Source organism: Hylaeus volcanicus, chromosome 7 (assembly GCF_026283585.1).
Source record: "Hylaeus volcanicus isolate JK05 chromosome 7, UHH_iyHylVolc1.0_haploid, whole genome shotgun sequence".
In the NCBI taxonomy this organism is placed as follows: Eukaryota; Metazoa; Arthropoda; class Insecta; order Hymenoptera; family Colletidae; genus Hylaeus; species Hylaeus volcanicus.
The window spans coordinates 12,350,013-12,373,392 of record NC_071982.1 but is presented as its reverse complement, the minus strand read 5'-3'; the positions used below and the strand labels follow the sequence as shown (position 1 = coordinate 12,373,392).

The window sequence follows — 23,380 nt, the reverse complement described above, 5'->3', positions numbered from 1 at the left end:
TTTTCACTACACAACTTGGACGTTTTCCCATCGATGGCGATATTACAAAGTTGAGGTTAAGTGAGTTGTAAGTGCTCGACAGATGATTATTATTTATACTTGTTACAGTTACTTGCGTATACAATTATACGTATATTTAAATTCATTTATACAACAATGGAGCACGTACATTATACGTAATTTAACAATGTAACGTTAATACAATACGTTCGACTGACAGATTATCACGCATATTATTTTCTAGAAACAAAATTGTTTAAAAGACAGTATAATGCTTAGAACGTGGGAATCAGCAGATAAGGTTGTGAGGAAAGATGTAATCAAATTTGGCGGGTTTTCTAAGAAACCAACACAATGTGCTAGTTGCACAATTGTTATTAAAAACGTACATGTTGATAACGCATCTGTAGAGGATTTAAAAGAGAAATGTAATTCGGAAATTTTCGATGGCACAGCTGAGAAAACACTAGTTATAGGTGAAGCAAAATGTCAAATAGATCGTCAAGTAGAAAGAGCAATTGAAATGATGAATGTTCTTGAAAATAGTTTAGTTACCTTAACAGTATCCCTGGAAGGTATCGATCAACCTGTAACGATCAAGTTTGAAATTACATTGACTAAAATGGAACCATACAAGCCAATCTGGGAATGGACCCCTGAAGAAAAATACTTAATAGCGTTAAGATATAAAGAAACTGGTGTCAGCTTATTTAAAAACTCTAGATGGGTAGATGCATTTCATAAATTTAGCAGAGCTTGTAAAATAATTATAACACTGGAACCAATACCTGATTTAGAATTGGATGCAAAGTTAGAAAATGACATGAATAGTTTGAGACTTGTTTTATACAACAATATGGCTGGATGTCATTTAAATCGCAAGAATTATGAATACACCATTTCTTTGTGTACTAAAGTTTTGAATAAGGAATGTAACAATGTTAAGGCATTATACAGAAGGGGAGTAGCGTATGGAAATCAGAAAGATTTGGATAAAGCTGTCTCTGATCTGAAAAGTGTTGTTTCATTAGAACCACAAAATCGTGCTGCAAAAGAACAATTTTCATTTTATAATGCTAAATTATTAGAGGCAAATCAGAAGTATGAAGATATGGTTAAAAAGATGTTTAAAACATAAAATAGAATATTCTTGTACCTATCTGTGATGACAAAATAGAATACATTTGCATTTTGTAAATAAAAAAATATGCATTTATTTTTATCCACAATAATTAACACTACAATTAGACTAAGTTATTTAGAAATTACGCCTAAGAAAATATGTTGCAATATACAACCTTATAACTATTTATCCATATTATCACCATTGTCATCATCATCATCATTATTATTATTATTATAAGATTTGTGTTACAAAAGCATGCTTAAAATATATTTTGTGTGTATGACAAATATATAAATGTTTATAGTAAATAATAACATTACATTATTTGTCAGTAGACCTTATTTCAGTGACCTGATAATGTTTTCTATTATTACATTTGTTGTAGTAAAATGTCTTAAAAATTATTTCTGCATGTACACTTCCTTACTGGTTCCTAATTCAATGAAATCATCGGCCTATTACACTTAAACAGATAGAAATACTTTAACATTATACAAGCATTTATTAAAAATTTAATTGCATATTAAGAAAGTAAATTATTTTTACTTTCTCAACTGCAATTACATTGTAAAATTTATTGGGGAACATATGCTAAAATAACAATGAGAGACAGTTAGAATATTTAACTTTTCATTTCTTATACTTAAACAAAATATTAAAAGTACGACAAATCAAATTAAATTAATGTATGGCTCAAAAAAAAAATTAATTTTGAATTTTGGTAATGGCGCTTTTACTATGCTATTTTTAATCAATTAAAAAAAAAACACAACGTATTAAACCATCGTTTATTTTTTTAAACGCGTGTTTTAAAAAATACGTCAATATTGAGGTGGGTCGAAATTGCAAATTTATCATTCAAATAAAAACAATTGTCTTTCATAATATTTAACAAATATACGAAACTTCATGAGTAAATATGAAACTTCTTCATTTTTTGTATCAAAGTAAAAGTGACCACTAACAAATTGAAACATAATTTAAAAGTAATGTTGCATTATTTAAACCATCACCAAAAATCATATTACTCCCATATCATTAGTATAATGTAAACCTTTATGAAACCTTTCTTTCCATACATTGTACAAAAACATGTATACATGTAACAAGTTTCTAGGCATGTATATACTGGTGTATAACATGTACTCAAAAATGAATATTATGTAAATAATTAGTCAAAGAAATCGACAAAAATTAAATAAAACGTATGTCAATATTTGTTTGGCAAGATAATTAAATTTCAGTACATTCTCACATTTTGTTTCTTTATCGAAACTTACTACACGTTCGATAGCGTTGTTTATTATATTCGTTTTCATTTGGCACTCGTGCAAACGATACATCAATTATAAATGATTAACTTTACTATGTCTACAATATCTGTAATAAATGTGTGTTGAAAGGAAAATAGTTAATATTTAAAAGTGCAGTTATCAAATGTGCTGGATAATAATTCGATATTTTTCCTAACAAAGGCTATAATTTACTAAAAATAATAATAACTTTGAAGGATCAACATAATTATATTCTCAATTCAATGAGAATAAAATCTAGCATATCTAATATGCAAATTTGAGCACTATTTACACCACATTGACAACAAATTCATCTTATGAACCATCCGTGTATGTTTTGATATAAATCACTGAACTTCGAAATGTTAAACAATTCAAGTCTATGAATTTTGGTATCGTCTACGAATTCCCGTTTTTCATTTGAGAACAGAAGAAATGTTATAAGAACTGCGACTTGATTAGCAAATTTCGATATAAATTTTCGTACTTAATTTGCGGTCCATAAGATGTTCGAATTAAAGCAATATATCTATGTTAGACTATTGTTGCCTATTTATTAAATAATGTGTTTAACAAAAACATAGAATAAACTACATGGCATATGTGTATATTTAGTTAATCGTAGTTATATATATCGTGAATTTTGTTCAGAATTCGTAAAATGTGAAGAACACTGAGAAGTATTTACATTTTAATTTATTAAAAAATTATTTGATACAATAGTAACTGATGTAGAATAAACCTGGCACAGACATAATTTAACTATGTTAGTTCATACATAGTGTAATGGAGAAATGTACAAAGTGCGTGTTGTTAAAATTTTTCATTAAAAATATTTTAATACGTTTTTCTTCGTGACCTTACAATAAACTTAAGTATGTTCTTCTAATTAAGACGTTAATTTCGTAAGTACTCGTATTTCTTTAACTTTCTTTTCTTTTGTCATACATATTTTAATACAAAAAAAAAAAAAATAATAATAATTAAAACTACTTATAAACAGTAACAACCCAAAAATAATAGCGTTTATCCAAAGTATAATATCGTTCAGCAGTAATTGTGGAATTTTATTTCTCTAATAGTATAACATTAATGATCATGAACATTACTAATAACCACGATTTTCAACAATCTAATATGGAATTATAATCAAAATATACTGTATATACATTCACAGTCGCTTCGGATTAATATAGTCAACGCGGTGTTTCTTATCGTGACTCAAGAAACAAATCGTTTGTTTATGGCCTCATATCGAATGATCAAAAACTATGAAATTTTTGCATGTCACTAACTGAATTTTAATACATTCATGTATGGTTTAATGGACTCGAGAAATTGTGTTATGAAGGGAATGAACATTATGCTAGCTTAGGCTTGCCATTAGCCGTGACAGTGGCATTCATTGTTGTATTTGTAGCCATTTCGGCAGCTTGAGCCACTGCTACAGATACTGATTTCTCCACAAATTGTTGGTAGAGTGGTCTCATGAACTGAAGAAAAACAAAAATAATATTTTTATAATATTAATACCGATTTGTATAAAAATATTACTAATGTCTAAATCAATTATTATTCTACCCTGTGGGTGTAAGGCAGTATGAAATATGAACATGAAAAATGCAACGTTCAGGTAAAACTATAATTACTTTAAATCATTTTAACAAAATATGTATTATTTGTGACAGAATAAGTTTTCTTGACATTTGAGATGTACAGATAACGAAATTTACGATTACTTCTCTATTAACTATAAGCAAATGTCATACCTCTTATATACTCGTTCTTGTTAGTATTCGGCTTATCATACAAATTAAGAGTTGATAAAAAAAAAAAGAGTAAAAAAAAAATAATATCGAAGACTAGAACTAATACAATTAAAAAGTACGATATCAAAAGTAGTGGAATGTAAAATATTAAACGAACACCAAACATGAAAACTGATAATAAAATGGTAAACTGCTCTTAATAAAATATGTAATTACGAAAGTAATTATAAAAATATACGAAAAAAGAAAAACCGTTTTGTAGGAAACATAAATATTATAAAGGACGAAGACGTTGCTTCTCTTCTTCCACTACTTCAAAAGAAAGAAAATATTGATATAATATAAATGTTAATTTAGCACACAATGGTACAATAAGTACAATTGTAGTACATGTCATCCAGACCTGCAGAAATAAGAAATGGTAGGTATGAATTAGGGGATGTGATAAAATGGTGAGTATCGATCATATAAAGTATTTACAGTTCGAAATTAATACATGCTGCACGTAACGCTGCAGTAAAATGCAATAATCGTCTCTTAACAATTTAAAAAATTTACACGTGCGAATTCAGAACATCAAAACCGCAAAAAATATTCACACAAATGTTCGTTTGAGGAGTATTTAGTTTTTCATTTGTGTTACTTATGGAAAGTGTTAAGAAGCATATAAAATGTAATTTAATATGTTTTATATGTTTTTGTTCCACACTCGCGCAAATACCATAAACAGAGCAACATTATCGGAATGTTCAAACCGCTATATTCGTATATAATTAGTAAAAAATACATTACTTACATTATCCCATAAAATGTTTGCCACTTCATCCAATCCTCCACCAAATGATCTGAAATTACCACTGTACCTGTGTGAATAAAACAAAAATGTTGCAATAAGACGAAGCTACAGAGAGAAGAAGTTCTTACGTGAGAAATTCTTATATACCTTATATACGTCCACAAAATAAGTGTTATTATACAAATACCAACAACAAGATTACAAATATTTGCTAGTGGGTATAAACCAGTGAAACCGAATATTCCAGATGAAAAATACATCGTTGCTGCAATTACGAAAAACACTGCGGGAGTTCGTGCTGCTTTAAAAATATTTTTGCTTTCATTGTGCGCCTTAAATTGAACAAAAGCTTCATCCATGTCCTATAGTAAACGAGGAATTAGAATTAATGTTACCTAAGTAATAATTACTGAATTTTATTTATGTTCAAATATAATGCTAACGACAACAAATACATTCTTACCTTCATTAATTTATCCATGTACGTTTGACTGAACTCGTCTCCCCCCATTTTCCTTTTATTTTGAAACAGGTTAATGGCTTTGTCAACACAACGTAAATGTTCTGTTTCTAAATGTGCAGTTGCTAAAAATGGCTTTGCTCCGCCACAAACAGTTTCCATCGTTCGCAAATAAACATCTTTAGCTTCTGCTACCGCAGTTAAGTTATTCGCTTCTGCTGTTGCCTAAAATTATTCCGTCCACATAAAAGACACAGTCCCGAAACAAAAATGATCGAGATACATAATTAAACCGTGAAAACTTACCACTAACATACTTTTAGGTTCCGGAAGTTCGTCCCCTTTATAAATTTTCATGTAACTTTTAAAGTACTCTAACAGATCCTTCGCTTTCACAACTTGACCGTTAATTTTTTTCGTAACTAAATTTTCTGGAGCCAATAGCATCGGTATCAGCTCCTGAAGTTGACTTTTGAATTCTGGTTGGATTTCCGCTAATCTACCGTCGAAATTAGGGTTGGTGGCGATATTGAGGCCCGGATGTGGCATGAGGAAACAAGATATATCCGAGAAGCACGATTTAATATGCTTTCTCAGACTCTGCAATTCTGGGTGTTGTTTGTCACAAATTTCTAATCTCCTTTGCAATATTTTCTTCCCGCCTTGCGCGCCATAGTCTGCTTCGTACGGGTAACTCCAGTCTCTAACTAGGAATTGCAGCTTCTGGAATGGTGTGCTTCCGGACTTTTCCAGTGCCAGCCTCCCGTACTCGGTAAAAAGTTGCAAATGCTGAAGATCATCCTCTTGGATATTTTGTGATAGATTATATATTTGTACAGACGACAACATTGTGCTCAGAGCAAACACGGTCGCGCAGTCTCTGACCGTCGACTGACTATCGAAAGCACCTTGTGTATCCATTAAAATCACAGCAACTTTTTCACCGGTTGTTAAGGTGCCAGGAAAAACTTTTGACCACATTATAATCCCTGTCGTGTCTCTCTCGGAGCCTCCTTTCCATGAAAAACCGCCCAGCGGTTCGTCATCTTTACCCAACCAGGAGTCTGTTTTGTTGTTGTTGTTATACTATAATAATTCCAGATAGCGTTATATAAGAAAAATAGCTTTCATCTCTGGAATTATATCGACAGTCACGTACCTGATAATTCATATACCGAAGGAAAAAATCGAGCAGGAAGCTTTTGCCTTTCCTGAAAGCACCTGCTACGGATACAACCACTACACTCCTATCTTTAACCTCGGGTTGGAGGAGAATCTCTGCCAAGGCTTCTTCATTTAATTCGAAGGTGTGATCTGGGTGAGCCAGTACAACTGGTATGGGTCTCCCTAAGTCCGATGTATCTTGGCTATTCATCGAGACTCGTTCTACTCTTTCTTGCCAGCCTACGCGGTCTACCGAGTCCCACAAGTGGAAAAGTACATTTAATTACGTAACGTTTGTCCAATAACAAAAGGATTATTCCTATTACATAGTGTTAACGATTATTTAGTAGCGTAGGAAGCTTGCATGTGCATGCACTGATAAATATGAGTTAGTATAGTATTTTTACAGTCCAATGTTTATTCTGATAAAATTTATTTCATATTCTCGCTCAACTGAAAATGTCCGTGTAGTGTAGTCGAATAAAGCGATCGAAAGTGTCCTTGGATAGCTTATCACAAAATTGGAACAAGTTAATTTATTAGCGAAATCATAGAAATTTTCAACTTTATTGAATATAAAGACGAGCTTTTGCTAGGAATTATGAACTTGTAGCGCGATCTGCTTGGAATAGAGGAAATTGACAGAAGAGGAGAAAGGAAACGTGGCGTTTGGAGACCATGACATAGCTGATACCAAGCATATGGACTGGCGTGTGGCCGTGTAATTTATTGCATGCAGCACGATTAACAAACAATCCGAGACTAACTACTATCGCTTATGCACACTGCTCAAAAGTCGTGAGACATTTGCTAATCCTGGCGAAACTGTAGTACACATTTAGAGTAGATCAATCATCTTCATCCAGATTTATTAGCTAATAAAATTTATAAACGCGTGTGGGATGTTTATTTGGCAATTACTTTAAATTCTTTATTTTCAAACTTTTTTAAAGTGCACACAATTTTAAGACCAGGAAAATTGTGCTATGTTTATTTTAATTCGTTCAAACTTAAATTATTTAAACGAAACGTCTTGGATCGAATTAAATACTTAACAACTCTCTCATCAAAATTTAATATAAATAAAAATTTGGTTGTTTATAGATCAACGATTGACGATTTTATTTTTATTCCCGCGACTATCTTTAATGTTCATTCATACTTTCCTATTTCATTTAATATTAATTGTCTGATTCTACATTACTAATTCTAATTTTGTCCACGTTTCCACAACAATTTCAACAATACTTATTCGATAATCCTACGACTTTTTTAAAATAATGGTATCTTTAAAACGTTATCGCGTTCTAATTGTACTATAATTTCGTTTGCATTCGTCATTATCGTCCCAGTAACGAGCCTTTTTTCCTAACATTGAAACAATACGAAAAGAAATACGCGGATAACTGTGAATGCAATTCCTACATAGCGAGTGGTGTAATACACAATCGTTTCGTGGGTATGTAGGTTTCAAGGGTCCTGTACCACTTTCGTTTTCAACCACGGTTTCCATGGCACGCAATTCCCTGGCGCGTGCACCGTTAAATGATAAACTACGTGGAAATCTCTCACCATTTGTTTTCTTTCCGTTGCCATAACACGCGAGTAATTGCTACGCGAATGAAATTGCCACCCACGCGTTTACACGGTTATCGTTCAAGTCCACGATATCCATATCGAAGGTTAACTACGTTGAGCTCGAACGTTAAAAATTTAATACTTCAAGTAATAATAAAAAATATAATACTAGTTAAATAACTCCAAATTACTAACAAAATTTCACTTGAAGAATTTCACTCCTTTTTAAGTGCAGATCATATTTATTTCGAAGCCACAGATTCAAGACTTCAAGGTTGCTGCATTAATTTCCATGAAAATAATGGGAAATATTTAATAAGAAATTTTTCCAAATTTTTCGATAGCAGTGTCAGAGATTTTCAAAACATTCAGTTGATCTATTCGGTACATTTTATTTCCGCAGAAATAAATTAACTACTAACATAAAATAATACAATAATTTAATGTCGAATATCAATACTGTGTACCATTTCTATTAATCGAGTAGCTTCAGAGGAACGTTTGAAGTACGCAAACCATAACGATTAACTTGGAACATTACTTTCAAAAGTCGCAAACTGTTACAATATTTTTAATGCACCGATCCTTTGAAGCCCGAGTGCTTTCAACGCTTTAACAACCGCGTCACTCATACACCGTGCGTTACCATTGGCACGACTTATGAGGAGACTTCCTCAATTGGATCGTCGGTATTTAAATAGCTTTTAGCATGATGTTTGAGCTTGAAATACTGAAGATAATAATACATACGATTTCAAATGCGGACGGTTAATACATAGTTTGTATGCTTCAAAGAAATTTTATTTCTACAGGTTCTTGAAGCTAGTTTTAAGATTATCTCGCGAGATAGATAATAATTAATGGTGGACTTTGTGCAGCTATGCATTACACCGTTTTTATACAATTTCGGTTGCATATGTATAAATACCTGCAGACCAGGGAATGATATAATTTTCATTAATATAACATGAGGAAGAATCTTGCAAAAACAGATACAACTCTCGCGAAGGAGCGCTAACATAATGCAACACCGTAAGAGGCCAGTTTCTGTATATCTAGCAACCACGCGAGCTATTACAAGGTCTACTCTCATGCAAATAGTTACTCGGGATAATAGAATAATTGGCGATGGTTGGTTCTTAAAATAGCCACTTTTCGGAAATTGTGGTAAGCATGAATGGGCCCAGTCATGGATCTTCGAAGTAAACATTGTACTTTCGTGACTGAACGATAATAGAAAATTCATCTCTTAAGAATAGTCACTTATTCAACAGATACAGATTTGGAACACAGTTTAAATGTGCTCGAGAATTATAAATAGAGGCGTATATTTACGTATTAACTATGCTTTGTTGCAATTTTTGATGATAATGTAATAAAGGATGAAGTATGATAATGTAGTTGTATGTGAGGATCTTCTTCATTGCAGACAATTATTTAAAATATCTGAAATCTCCTGAAGTAATGATCTTTTTACTAGTTTAGTAATTTACGCAGAAAAAATGTATTCTTATTAAAGAAAAAAAAATAATGCAACTATCGATGGAGCATACACTGTTGCACTTACACAAAAGATATGGTCCTACAAATACAGTATGCTTTGAACCATTCATCTTTTCCCTTTAACATTTTTCTCTAAGTGCACTGACGACTCGTCGCACTTATTTAACCCACTCTGTGTATAAATAAGAACGTATCGTTAGGGCCTTAAGTCTTAAAACTCATCTTATATGTTCTCTACAACCTCCTTTTCTTCTCTTTCTTATCTATCAAGCCTATCGAACCGTTTCGAGTGTAAATTCGCGACTTTTTGAGACTGTATTGTTCCGAGAAGCTATCGTTCAGAGTCTTCTTTAAAGCGAAGATCGAGCAAGTCGGAACGTCAACTACAAGGAGCTCAAACGAGCTGGAGCGTGTTTCAATCTAACGTGACGAAGCGTCTCCGAAGGAGGCCTTCCCTCGAGCGATTACTTATTGCAAGCGAACGGCCAATTATACTAGCGCGAATACTAATTCCGCCTTCTCTCTTCACTTTCGTCTTCAGCTTTTACGCCAGGTTTCCTCGTCACCGTCGTCGCCGGTAAAGTACACTCACACCCATATATATATATACAAACACACACACGTACACGTATACACATCGTCTGCCTTGCAATCTCGCATTTACACGAATGATTACCGCATTAAACTCGTAAATACAGGGCGTCGAATTTCTCATCTGGAACGAGACGCGGGGCCCCCGAAGAAAAACGAAATACGAGAATTTAATTAACCCGAAGCGTTGGATGGGGCTGAATTGGAAAGAAGGAAATACTGCGACGCAATTGGGACAGGAAGAATGTGTGTGTATAGTCGAACGCGGTTTTTGAGACTTTCGAGTTTCAGGAAAGCTGAAAATGCGCGAGTCTTAGGGGAGGTTTTATGGAAAAACTGTTAGAAACGAGGGTAAATATAGTTGGTTTTCTTCAAGCAATTGTATACATTTGTTTGAATTTTGGTAGAATCTTGGTTATTTGAAGAAATGGAGGTCTTTGGTACTAAAGACTTTCTGGAAGTATTGTTAGGAATAAGATTGAGTGTAGATGGTCTTCTCTAAAGCAACTAAACTGTATTTTTCACGTTTGGTAAAAATGATTTGGTGAATTACAGTAGAATCTCGATTATAGCAGGAAATGGTAGACTTTGATACCAAAGATTTTGTGTACAAATGATTAGGAATAAGATTTAGTATAGTTGATCATCCCACAGGAACTAAATTGTATTTGTCACATTTGATATAGAATATTTGTTGAATTATATTAGAATTTCGAATATTGCAGGATATGGACTTTTGGTACCAGAAACTATATACATAGTAGTACATACTACTTAAGGAATAAGGGTAAGTATATAGTTTGTCGAGAGAAAACTGAATAATTCTTATGACTTTAATCGTTCATGCAATAATGATTAATAATTGAAGAATGTTAGTTAGAATTATTTTTGAAATATCTCAAATACTATATCACAAAACTCGACTAAAAATAAATATTAACTACAAACATTCTTTAAAGAGATCAATAAATAAATGTGTTGTCCATTAAACTACGCGTTTGATAAAACGTATTTGTTGAATTACAAAAAAAAAAACCTCAACTATTGTAGGAAATGAGGCTTCGACATTAATTTTCTCGGATAATGTTTGTAATACCTATTTTGAAACAGGATTCTGTAATATATTGAAACGCGTGACACGTTGACTGCCAAGGAAAACCGTAGTCGAGTGACATGAAGTCTCCTAACTGATATTGCAAAATGATATAAACTCCCAATTGGTAGAATGCGGCATGATCAATGTAATCTTTACCAATTGGTGGTCTCGCACCATATAGCCACGAATATGCTTGTTCGTGCACGTACGCTGGAGACCTTCATATAAAAATGATTCAGTGTCTATATTAAAAGGAGGAGCTTGTTAACCCTTTGTACTCCAAGGAATTCAGGCTATAGGTTGCTACTCAGCTCCGAGGAGATTTTTATTACATTTCTGAGGTACACAATGACCATGTGTAATAAAAATCTTGGCAATTTATTGGCAAACTTTAAATTGTAAGCAACATAGTTTATATTATTTATAGCAGGGAGAGTCTCTGAGCATCCAACCAGTATAGTTGGTTTTAAATATAATTAAATACATGTTTATTAGCCGATATAATTTAATAGAAATATTATATTCATTTTATTATTCATAGTAAGGAATATCTGAATATCTAGCCAGTACAGCTGGCTTTATTTTGCGATCATTTATATGTTAAATAAATTTTCAAGTGTTTCACCAACATCTCAAAGCACAACACACGCACGTTTAAATAAATCAATGTATCGACTACGATTGAAGTGGCAAGCAAGGAAACCAAAAAGCATCGAGTAAGCAAATAATACTTGTCAGTTGCAAAAAAAAAAACTCACCCACTGGTTCATTTGTTGGATACACCCGCGGTACACGGTTCACGTTCTCGTCGAGGGTCGTCATCGAAACTTTCTCGGCTGAAAGCAAATTTTTGAACGCGCATTTAGCCACCAATTCGTTTACTCCGCATTTTATTTATCTTGGTGTACGCTTGAGTCACGCTGTCAGATGCATCCGAACGAAGCCCCGCGCGATAAAATCACCATATTTCAGCTCTATATACCCGCGGAACTCTCATAAATGCTCGGAAGTTGAACGATAAAACGCGGTACTACGAAACTCTATCGAGATCATAATCGAAACATGAGAAGCTCTGTAAATGGAACGTTATTCGGTGAAAATTACTACGGGGCTTCTGGTAATAAGCCAATTTCCTTCGCAACCTAAACTCTGTACTCGAGCTCATGCTTAAGCGATCGCGTCTTTTCGACGTTTGATTATAGTGAATCCGTTGCAATTCCGATTTTCTGGCGGGAAGCCAAATCTCCTCGCGATCGAAATTTTGGATTCCATCAAACTTGAATTGCACAGGAATTCACGTTAAAAGTATGTAACTACCCCAATTCCCTCTCTCCAAATTAGGACAACTCTCGAGAATTTTTAACGTAGATTTAATGTACAAGGGTTTTGAACAAATGAAAACGAAAAAAGTTAGCAATTTAATTGAGAAAAAATTCTTACAATTGATACTATTTTTAAGGTAGTGATTTGCAAACTAGGGGGAGGCTAGGGAAGATATCTAATAATTCAAAGGGTTTGTAAAGAAAATTGTTGGCATAGGCAAGTGACTTAAACATCGCTTTGTGGTGAGGATATATTTCCATTTTATCACTTTCACTGATTTCACTTATTTCGTTTAATAAGTGCCTCCACTTTTAAATTTCAATTAGAAAAACTTACACAAGTATGAAGTGTTGTAAAAGGTGAGTAATTGTGAATAATTCTTTCGTGTTCAATAACTTAAAATTCAATCAATGAAAATACACTTAATTTGGAACGATTTGCAACAAACGAAATGAGAATGTGTACATCAAGAAATTATTGTGCTTTTTAAATATATTTTTCAATGTCGATGTACATCTAAAGAAGACCAATAAAAACACACTTCACTTGAAACAAAAATGTGTACCTCGACTAATCACTATATTTTTTAAACAGATTTTTCAATGTCAAGATACACCCGAAGACAACCAAAAGAACTTCCAAAATTATCCAATTAATTACCAAAATCAAAATAAATCCCCCTCGAGTCTACACTCCAACAAAAATCATTGTTCACGCACTCCCAATTCCATAAATTAATTTCCCTCCGACCTTCCCCCCCCCCCCCCCCAACTTTGAAAACCACTCGCTCAGCACGACGCCACGTTACATACAACACCCTTAAGAGATCCCACGTCACGAGTCGTATTTCGAGGTCTATCAGCGACTCCGTTATTGCAGAATCTATTGCGTTCCCCGAGTTTCTGGTAATAAGCCAATTTCCTTTCGCGACTATAAACCATCGATCGAAGCTAAGCTCGACACGGTCTTAGAATTAAGCGGTCACTTTGCGTCACAATCGTGTTTCGAGATTCGCGTACGGATCCACGCGATTCCGTTAACGTGGGAAATCGGTGCTTTGTTCGCGATCGAAATCGATCGTATCTAATCACCGTTCGCGCGATTATTTCAGGTGATAATTCGGTGTCGCGATTATATTTTCAGCGCACCGCGGTTCACTCGCCGATGGTTGGTCCCATTATCGCGAATCGGTTGTTGGGCCCTCGTCCTCGGCGGTCTGGTCGGTTCCCTTGGCCTGGTTACCGGTTCTTCGGGTCGTTTCCGACTCGGCGTTATCTTTCTCTTTTCGCTCATGGTTGTTCACTGGCATTCGTCGCAGGGGACACCGTGCCCACACTACCAAAACGGTACACCGAGCGACAGGTGAAACGGAAAAACAGGAAAACGTGGCAGCTCGTCGCGCATAGATGCTCCGGGCGCAAACGATCGCGTACTAAAGTCGACGAGAGAGCCGACTAGAAATATCCTGGTGGTGGTAGCCAGCCGATGGGCCGTGGTTAGCGGCGGAGTTCTCGAGTTGGCAGCATCCCACAATCAAGAAATACCGGTGGAAACCTGGGTGACACGGTTGCGGCGTGTCACCTTGTATCGCGACAGGCCCGTGTATGGTATGATATTCTGTAATCGTTTGCTGGGGATTTAACCTACCATTGTACGCTAAATTGTCACTTAACCACTCTGTCATCTGTGCTGCGAGACGTTTTTCAAAAAGGGGATTTGGAATTTTGTTTTTTGAATAATATCAAATGTAGAACTTAATTCTGCAATCTTACATTCTATCTTTTATACGCGCGGTTTAAATAAAAACATTTATTCGTCATTTTGTTACTTTGAATTCTTAACCTTCTGAATTCGCGAGCTGATCTCAATTTTAACGAATCTGTATACACAACTACAGTCTCAAGCTGATGGTTTCATGTATCCTGTCTGTGTGGTACAACGGGCTCTCCAAAAAGGGGATTTGGAATTTTGTTTTTTGAATAATATCAAATGTAGAACTTAATTCTGCAATCTTACATTCTATCGTTTATACGCGCGGTTTAAATACAAATCATTATGTGTAATTTTGTTACTTTAAATTGTAAATGATAGTCATTACTATGTATCCTATACATGAAGTCTAGTAGCCAATATATTTCACTTATTGTATACTTGCCAGTCATTGAGTGTAGAAATGAATTCTCTATTTTTATATTAAATTATCTGTAACTCTAGTCTAAACAGAAATATTTGCTCGTCACTTTATTGCTTTAAAGCGCCAACTTTCATGAAAAGTACAGATTGCTTCGACACTTGATTGCAAATCAACATTGTAACTAATCCATCTAACCCTCTTTCTAACGTCAATGCTCTGAAAATTTCTAATACACATTTTTATTATGCCAGCAATCGTTACTTTCTCGATACCGTACACTCTTACTGATTTCACGATACTCGCACTTTCCAACTCTTCAATTATCTCGTGTTTTCTATCTATTGTTACCGCAACACGGTTTCACGTTGGCATTATTATGTGAGAACGTGTGTACGGTAACTTCTATATCGAATTGGTATGATCACAATTCATTTTTATTACTATAAAAGTGGATTTCGATGTTAAAATATTCTACAAGGATTCAGTAACAATAATAATAATTTATGAATGGGTTCGAAACTCCTTTAAGTGAAGGAGATAATAAACTAATGAATAATATTAATGTATTAGTACACGTATAGAGTAATAATATGCAATTGACATAGTTACATAAAATGTTAGTAAAATTGTATACTCTGCACATCCTGGAGCAGACATTAAAATTGCTTCGTTTTCATTCATTCCACGAAATCATTAAATCTTATCATTCCTTCCTATCTCTAATTACATAATTCGCTACTTGCTTTAACCAGAGTTGGGCACTATTGAATTCGAATAACAAACGACTAATAAAACTAGTAATTTTCATTCAATCAACATCAAATATAATTTCATTTAAAAATTGTACTCAAATAAGAATTTTTATATACGTAAACTATTTGTCATATATACAACTCTATTTCTGTAATTAGAGAAAGAAGGGGCCAACTAATTAACTAATAAAGTAAATACTCTATTACAAGACTTGACTCGAAAAATTGCAGTAATTTTTATCTAAATAAAAACTCTTCCATTAAAATAAAAAGTGACGTGGCTTATGGTCGCCAGCCTTGTTTACATCGTAAACAGGAAATTAAAAGTGGGTAAACATGGAACTATGAACGGAACCGTTTGCAAGAGCTAATATTCCATAATTTGGAATTCAGTCGTGAAATTACAGTTCGCGAAGAGGTTGATTGTTGGCATGATTCTAAGATGAACGGATATTAGTGGCTGCTTGGTAACGGTAGCGCCAGTTCCCGCCGTATGTAGAATTTTACAGTCGAGTGAGGCCTATTTTTAACTTCCTGGTTATTTTTGCTTCAGTTTGGCCGCGTATAGATGGAAAATCAAACATCTCGCGAAAAGCGTTCGGTTCCACGACGATGAGTTGTGTAAGTGAGCGTTTCGCACGCGTACGTCATAAAACATGGATAGTAATTCATTTTCTACCCGAGGCAAGAATTTATGCACAGTCACACGTTCGTTAAAAAGAAATATTCAAAAAAAAAAGTACAAGAAAACGGGAATTTAAACGATACATTCTCACTCTTCTGTCCTGTTTAATATAGAGCCGAATCCTTAAAGGCGCCATTATTTTTATTAACGAAATAAATTAGTTAATTTCCCTGGACTGTTATTAATGTTTTATTTAGGCCGTTTTATTCCATCGAAATTTCGTAATCGAAACGGTAAACGAAAACAGTTTTGCGAACAAGTAATTGTATTATCGCTTCTCCGTTTAAAGGGAATATGTCAAACAGATAATAACAAAACGGTATATATCAATAAAAATATTTACCGAACAGATAATTAATCCATTAATCTTTTCTTGTACGTTGCTACCGAAATTTACGAATGAAGGAACTTTTATCTTTTATCGTTCGTTTCGTAACGCTGCGAGTGACATCAATGCACGACGATACAATTGATGATGTCACGGTAAACAACAACTTAACCACCGAGGTTATTAAAAAGGAAACAGTCTTGCACGCTCCCAGAAAGCGTAGGAGGGACCTTTTTAAATGATCGCTTGGTCGAGATAAATACTCTTAATTTCGCCGAATTATTCAATATTAAAAATAAAATTAGTATCGTAACTGTTACAATTCGTTTTCGTTTTAAATTAAATTTTATACAAATATTTGTAACATTTTTAATCGTAATATAAGTCCTCTTCGATATAGAGTCTTTGAAAGAGTGCCAAAATTATGAAACCCTAATAGGAGATATAAAAAACAAAAAATTAAAAATTATAAGATATATAGCAAGTGTATCGGTAAAATAGTTTCTATTTTTGTTTAAGTCAGCAATAAGGAAATTTGTATGTATCTGAGGTTAGGGAAAACTATTTAAAATAAATAAGCATTTAGTTAATATCCAAGAAAAAAGTTAGCCCGCTCGAAAAATTTTAATTTAATTATGATTAAATATACGTTCGCGCGTGGTAGATGGTATTGTTTGACCCTTGGACGTTCCTTGACCTTTGACTCGTTTTACAGTGGTTTTTGCACGCACGACGGTGTGTCGCGAGTTTCCGCGGCACAGGTAAACCGAAACGAGCGTGCTCGATTTTAATTTACTCGCGAAACCGGGATCCAAAGCTTGCCTAAGGAGATTTCGGCGACGCATCAAGGTAAAATTTTACAAAAGAGGGTGTTTCGAGCTTATGATAATAACCTTATCGTCTAGAATCAAATTTAATGATGGAACACCGAGGGAACTGATAACATTTTCTCTGAGAAATAGGAGCATAGTATCAACAGAATTTTGGAGTAAGGTTTCGCTTGAAATATTCGAGTAAAAAAATTGGAGCTTGCATCAACGCATGAAATTTAATATCCAAAAAATTACGTAAAGAAAGATGTATCCAGGTTGATTACATTTTTTCGTAAGATTGAAGGGTACGTTTCACATATTAACTCGAATAGCTCAAAGTGGCATGAACTTGTGAGATGATCTAGCAGAACAGATCTCGTTTAAGATTCTTGAGACAAATGCTTAATTTAACCAGATAGAATATACTAAACGACAAGTCGAACAATGCAAATGCATATTTTGTGCGTGAGGATGTTAAAAAAATGTCAAGGCAAACTTCACGCCTTCAATTGACACGTTATTATTAATTCACTGTGATAGTCAGTTTATCAATGAGTTCACTGTTTCACAGTCACAGCATTCATGGTCAAGCAAGATTGGAGACACGCACTGATGGGATCTAGACACGCATCTCGAGCTACAATAAGCACTTAGGCAAAAGATTTGGTTCGCTAAGATGAAAACTCGACTTCTTTATTATTTTTCAATTTCTTCTTTAAAATTCCATTTCTCAAAGTCGTGAAATCTTAAAATACATTTTTCAAACTGTGTGGTGATATCGGAAGATTGAAAAAAGTAATCTTTAGAGAACGCTATACAGGTCAAAGAATACAACTTACAACTTTAAAACGGTTTTCCTTGGAACGACATTTCTCGACCTAGTTTTGACAAAATCTCAAGAAGTGCTCAAGCAAATGGCTCGAAAGTATGTTTAGCGAACCTCTAGCCACGGTACTAGAACGATCGTAGTATCAATTAGGGTTTCTGAATTATGAAAATGCCTAATCTGATTAGTCTTTTCACTTCGACTTACTATTTACTGTTTTCATTCAATTAAACCCAATCATTAATTTCAATTCCTCCAATAACATTCGAATTTTTTATTCTCTTAAATAAGCATAGAACGAACGATGAGCTACATTCATTATTTGTTATCTGTTATGAGTGATCACGACATAATTTTAATCGAGAAAAGTAATTATATTTTTCTGCGGACTACTACTTAGCGTCCTTTACATTAAAATTATCTATATATATAGCTCAAACTTTAATGACAGAAAATATCAAATTTGAGTTTCTCGCGATAATTGATTTGTAAAACACGTGATCCTGAAAATGGCTCGCCTTATCGTACGAGCCAGAACCCTGCGTTAAAGTTTTGTTCGTGGACATATCGGTAATACGTATCTTCCAGACCACTATCCTTGTACTATGTGTTTGTGACGTCGATTAATCTTGCATAATAGGTCGTTAACCTTGACTCACAAGCGACTGTGTAAATGACTGCACGTATGATCATAGTACAAATTATGTAACGTAGAATTTGCATCAATCATTGCTCATTAGTATCTACGTGAAACAGGCGTGCTTGCTAATTTCTTTCTCCAAAATACAAAACGAAAGAAAAGACACTTCTATTTGCAAAAGAAACACTGCAAATTTTCTGTAAATTACGCAAAACTGTCTTCTATTCTCTACACGTGACTAGTTCTTATCGGAACTATTTCTTATTCATGTTACTCCGCTGATTAATCCAGTCATTGTATATTTGCTTATGAAAATATTCTCTTGTGAATACTTTTACTTAGTCGTGGTAAATAATGTGCGAAACATACCACACGGTTATCAGATGATATTTTACTGGGTCTCGACAGGTGTAAAAAGTCAATATTTTCGTAGATATCTCGAAAACTATTGTGTTTATTGCGAAAATAGTTATCGTGTAAAGTGAGGGGATGTTCGATAAAGATACGAACATTGTTGTAGAAAAAAGTGTCGAACATTTTTTTTTCCTTTTATATAGTCAGTTCACACGCACCGTGACAAAGTATGAGCACAACTTTGATCTTTGAACTTTGATCCACGTTACCCATAGTTGCAGATATGTACGGAACTACATGTATTTATTTCAATCGATACTTGAAACCTATTAATGATAATGGGGAAAGTAGGAATACGTGTACATAATCGTTTTCACTGTTCGAATCGCTGCATTAAACAAAAAAAAAACTAACTGCTATAAATTCTTATTTATAGGAAAGAGACGTATAACACATTTTTATAGGCAATTTTCTTATCTCCATTTTTGTAATAACTATTTTTGCAGTAAACATTACAAAAGTATACGACGGATAAAACCATTTTTAGGCTAGCTTGATTATAACCACCTTCTTGTAAATACGAAACGTCAGGAAAATCATAGTTAATGCTGCTAATTTATGTAAAGCGTCTCAATAGGTTTGAAAATAATCTCGAGTTAGCATAAATGCATAAATAATTCGGATGAAGCTTTTTATTGTCTAAAATATTCATTAAACCAGAGGTTCCCAAACTTCTTAGACCCACTGCTTCCCTAGTATACATTATTATTTTCGGTGGCTTCTTTAATGCCAATCAATATGAGACTAATCTGAAATATGTTAGACAGACTACATTTTGTGGCACAAGCTAACTAAATATAAGTGTCGCTATTTCATAAGACTTAATTTCTTTATTATTAAACTTTACCGATATTTATTTTTCTTTCTCTTACATTTTTACATATTGCATTTACATTTTACGTATTCACGATATATCGCGGCTCCCCAGGGAACAAAATATATTTATTTTAATGAAATGTATTTTTTATTTGTTTTAATAAATATAGCTTATTTCAAACTGAGTAAGACTGCAAACGGTCGAAAACATTGTTCAAATAAAACACATGTTTACCCTCACTCGGACATTTTTAAACCTCAATTTTAAACCTATGTAATTTTCAATTAGCCTGCAATTTTACAAAACTAAGATGCTTCTTCAAGGAAACGATACAATCTCTGAAAGTAACGCAAAAAGCTGAATGTATCTGTTTTCTAAATCGCATGTCTTGCTTTCCCGCAACACTTTGTTATTTTGCTATCGGTCGTACCTCTCGCTTTTCCGCGAACTCTGCCGACTTACGAGCAGTCACTGCTGAAGAAACGCAATCAGAGCAACGTCAGCGTCACGGATTGCACCAATAGGGAGTTTCAGATCGGTACAGTTAGCACCGAGCTGTAAAACCGTAAAGTTAACGATCAAACCCACGACGTATCAGGGTTACGACCTGCTTCCAACGAGATATTTATTTAAGAAACTACCCCTCTTTAGCGACGTCCAGAAAGCAAATGTTTGATGACGAATCACCTTTAATTTGAAATAATTGGTCTGACACAAGCATGTGTATTTAATTGTACTTATTCGGTATTTTGACGTCACGTTTGGGTTCTTTTTAATTAAATGTTGTGGTAGACATATTTATACAAAATAAGAATATACATTTTCATATTATAAATGAGATGTATACTCTTATGTTTACTCCAACATTTAATAATAGATAGAATGTTCTTATTTTGTATAAGTACAAAATAAGAAAGGCAAGAGCAAAACAGGAAAATTATTTTATGAAACTTTCTTAATACGGCCAACTATGGGACCAAAGAACATAGAAATGAACAAATTACATAATCCAGTGCATCATACTGTATATTAGTACATAATCAATTATGCCTGACATTCAACGGACTTATCAACACACATTACAATCGTTTTTTCTTTCAGATGGATGGATAGTGTAATTAAAAAAAAAATATCACATTTATGTAATTGATAGATATCGATACGGTACTAGCGCATCTCTAATCTCTTATCAAGTTTGAGGTCATTTGTAGATACACCTGAGAATTATTTAATAAAGATACCGATTTTAAACGTAAATGCACTAAGGCTACCAGGCCTGGTGTGAACATTGTAAATAATTTGTAAACAAATTGACCAGAATAACGAAGACAAATTTAAAGAAACTTCTACATTCACGAAAAAGATGAAAAAGGTGATCCATGAAAAATATTCGTTTGTCGAAAAAATATATTTGACAACAACTTCATATCTCATCGAGATGTACAATTTTTGTTTAAACTATTTTTTCAAAGGATCATTTTTTCCCCCGAACCATTTTCCTTCCTTTTTTTTAAGAATTTTTTTCTCATAGATAATAGAAGTTGCTCCTATGTGTCATTTGACGAAATATGCTTCATTTCGACCGAGGAAGTGAAAAATAATTTTTATAGACAATTTTAGATTTTGACCAAAATCGACGTGCAACGATGAAAGATCCTTCTTTCATTTTTTAAAAATCGGGTTTTCAATTTAGACAAAAACTTGCTATATGTTTTTTGTATGGATCCATGAGATCTACAACGAAAAAAAGTTTAATTCCAAAATGTTCACTATTAAGAGAGCTACGAATTTTTGAAGAATAAACAACTTTTTGCATATTTTTCCGCTAAAAAGTACTAAAAAATAGATTCTTTCGATAGTTTCATATTTTTTAAAAATTCTCCACCAGAAGACACGTGATCTCGCGTTTTGATAACTAAAATTCGTTTACCCGATCAAGAGTTATGATTTTTTCAAATTTTACTTCAGAATTCTGGTCGAAGCGCAGCCCAGGGTACATCTATACTGCGTAATAACTCGAATTTGATGACAGATAAAACAAAATTTCTTAGATGAAAGTTGTACACTATGAAAACGTTCACAAAAATGCGAACACAATTTTCATGCAGCAGGTGTTGGAAATCATGGTGGAAATAATACTAAAAATAATCTTCTTTTATATTTCTTATCATCGCGTTATAGACTGTTAAAAACCACTAAATTTTGTAATTAAAATTTGTTCAATACCTCTTGTGATTTTAGAGATATCAGCAAAAATATAACCAGAATTATCTCAAAAGAGTGTTTACACCCTTAAAACCGTTTCTGGGCAAAAATGAAAAAGGACGTTATGGTTCCTACGAATTTTACTCGTCAGTCCATCTGCTAATAATGTCTCTGTGAGGCATCTGGACTATCGTTAATCTCGGTTACCGGGTTATACACAGGTTATTTATACATATTTTCAACCGCCATGCGCCGACTACTAACTGCGATCGGAAAGTTTATGCAGTGGAACGTGCATAGATCAATTATGAGTTCTGCAATACCCGGAGGGTGTTCCTCGAACGCGACGCGTACGATTCCCCGGTGGCAGGCTTCTTCAGCCTAGTTTTCGTCGAGAAACTCGATTAACAATGCGGCTAAGAAATCGGTTAACGACGCGAGCGAAGAAGAACCAGCGCGAATGGAAATCACTGCCCCGGGTATTCGTGGATTCGAGAAATGCGGGTACCGTTACGTTTGTAACACTGAGAGGTGCGTAGGTGATTATGCTAGAGAATTCTCGAGGATTTTTAACGCTAATTCCTATTTGAATACACCAGGTGATTCCTGATAGATTTATCATTAGTGGATCATAGAAAATTGATTATATTCGATGGAATTTATTGAACGGAAGAATTTTTGTATTTTTATATTATTTTTCGAGCTGTCAAGGTGATTTTTATCTGTTAAACGGTACCGCGTAATTTTTTTTTTTCGTAATTCGACGATCTATTACGATTCATTTCTCATTATTTTTACTCGTCCACGTGATTCTATTTATTTCTTAACTCGAAAAAAGTCATGTGAAGCCATAATCACCACTTCCAGATACCGAAGCGTGCGCAACTTTTTCCTCGGGAACGCGGACAGTTTAAAAATACCAGACGTCAAAGAAAGTAAAGTGAAAGGCATGTAACACAATTAACTGCATAAAAAACTAACGAATTTGGCTTTCCCACTTTTTCCCTGAGAATGCACATTGGAATTGGAAAGCTGCGAAGGAGAATGCCAATTTCAATACCATGGT

At 33.9% G+C, this 23,380-nt stretch overlaps 2 protein-coding genes across 15 annotated transcripts in view; one reads left to right on the top strand and one right to left on the bottom strand.

Moving 5' to 3' along the window:
• LOC128880024 (proteasome subunit alpha type-5-like) overlaps positions 1 to 23,380 on the bottom strand; it is a 198,024-nt gene that overhangs the window by 166,819 nt on the left and 7,825 nt on the right. For 7 of the 14 annotated variants that reach the window (XR_008457737.1, XM_054129648.1, XM_054129655.1 and 4 more), the window contains exons 1-7: positions 13,850 to 14,149; positions 12,137 to 12,214; positions 6,606 to 6,859; positions 5,753 to 6,532; positions 5,450 to 5,671; positions 5,134 to 5,348; positions 4,987 to 5,053 (exon numbers count right to left, since the gene is read on the bottom strand). Coding sequence is in view for 12 of the 14 variants with exons in the window: in XM_054129648.1 (XP_053985623.1) it covers positions 4,987 to 5,053; positions 5,134 to 5,348; positions 5,450 to 5,671; positions 5,753 to 6,532; positions 6,606 to 6,859; positions 12,137 to 12,214; positions 13,850 to 13,994 (1,761 nt within the window). In the remaining 2 variants the exon portion in view is untranslated. Of the gene's footprint in view, positions 1 to 3,099; positions 3,915 to 4,190; positions 4,594 to 4,986; positions 5,054 to 5,133; positions 5,349 to 5,449; positions 5,672 to 5,752; positions 6,533 to 6,605; positions 6,860 to 12,136; positions 12,215 to 13,513; positions 13,719 to 13,849; positions 14,150 to 23,380 lie in introns of those variants that run through there. The other 7 variants (XM_054129651.1, XM_054129649.1, XM_054129650.1 and 4 more) reach the window with 5 other exon arrangements.
• Positions 246 to 3,401, top strand: LOC128880030 (uncharacterized). Its single transcript, XM_054129667.1, has one exon. It carries the CDS (start codon positions 272 to 274, stop codon positions 1,136 to 1,138), a length of 867 nt encoding a protein of 288 aa, XP_053985642.1. The 5' UTR covers positions 246 to 271; the 3' UTR covers positions 1,139 to 3,401.

What these genes read in the sequence shown, in the direction of transcription:
- LOC128880030 (XM_054129667.1), top strand. Translation starts at nt 272, where the DNA reads ATGCTTAGAACGTGGGAATCAGCAGATAAGGTTGTGAGGAAAGATGTA.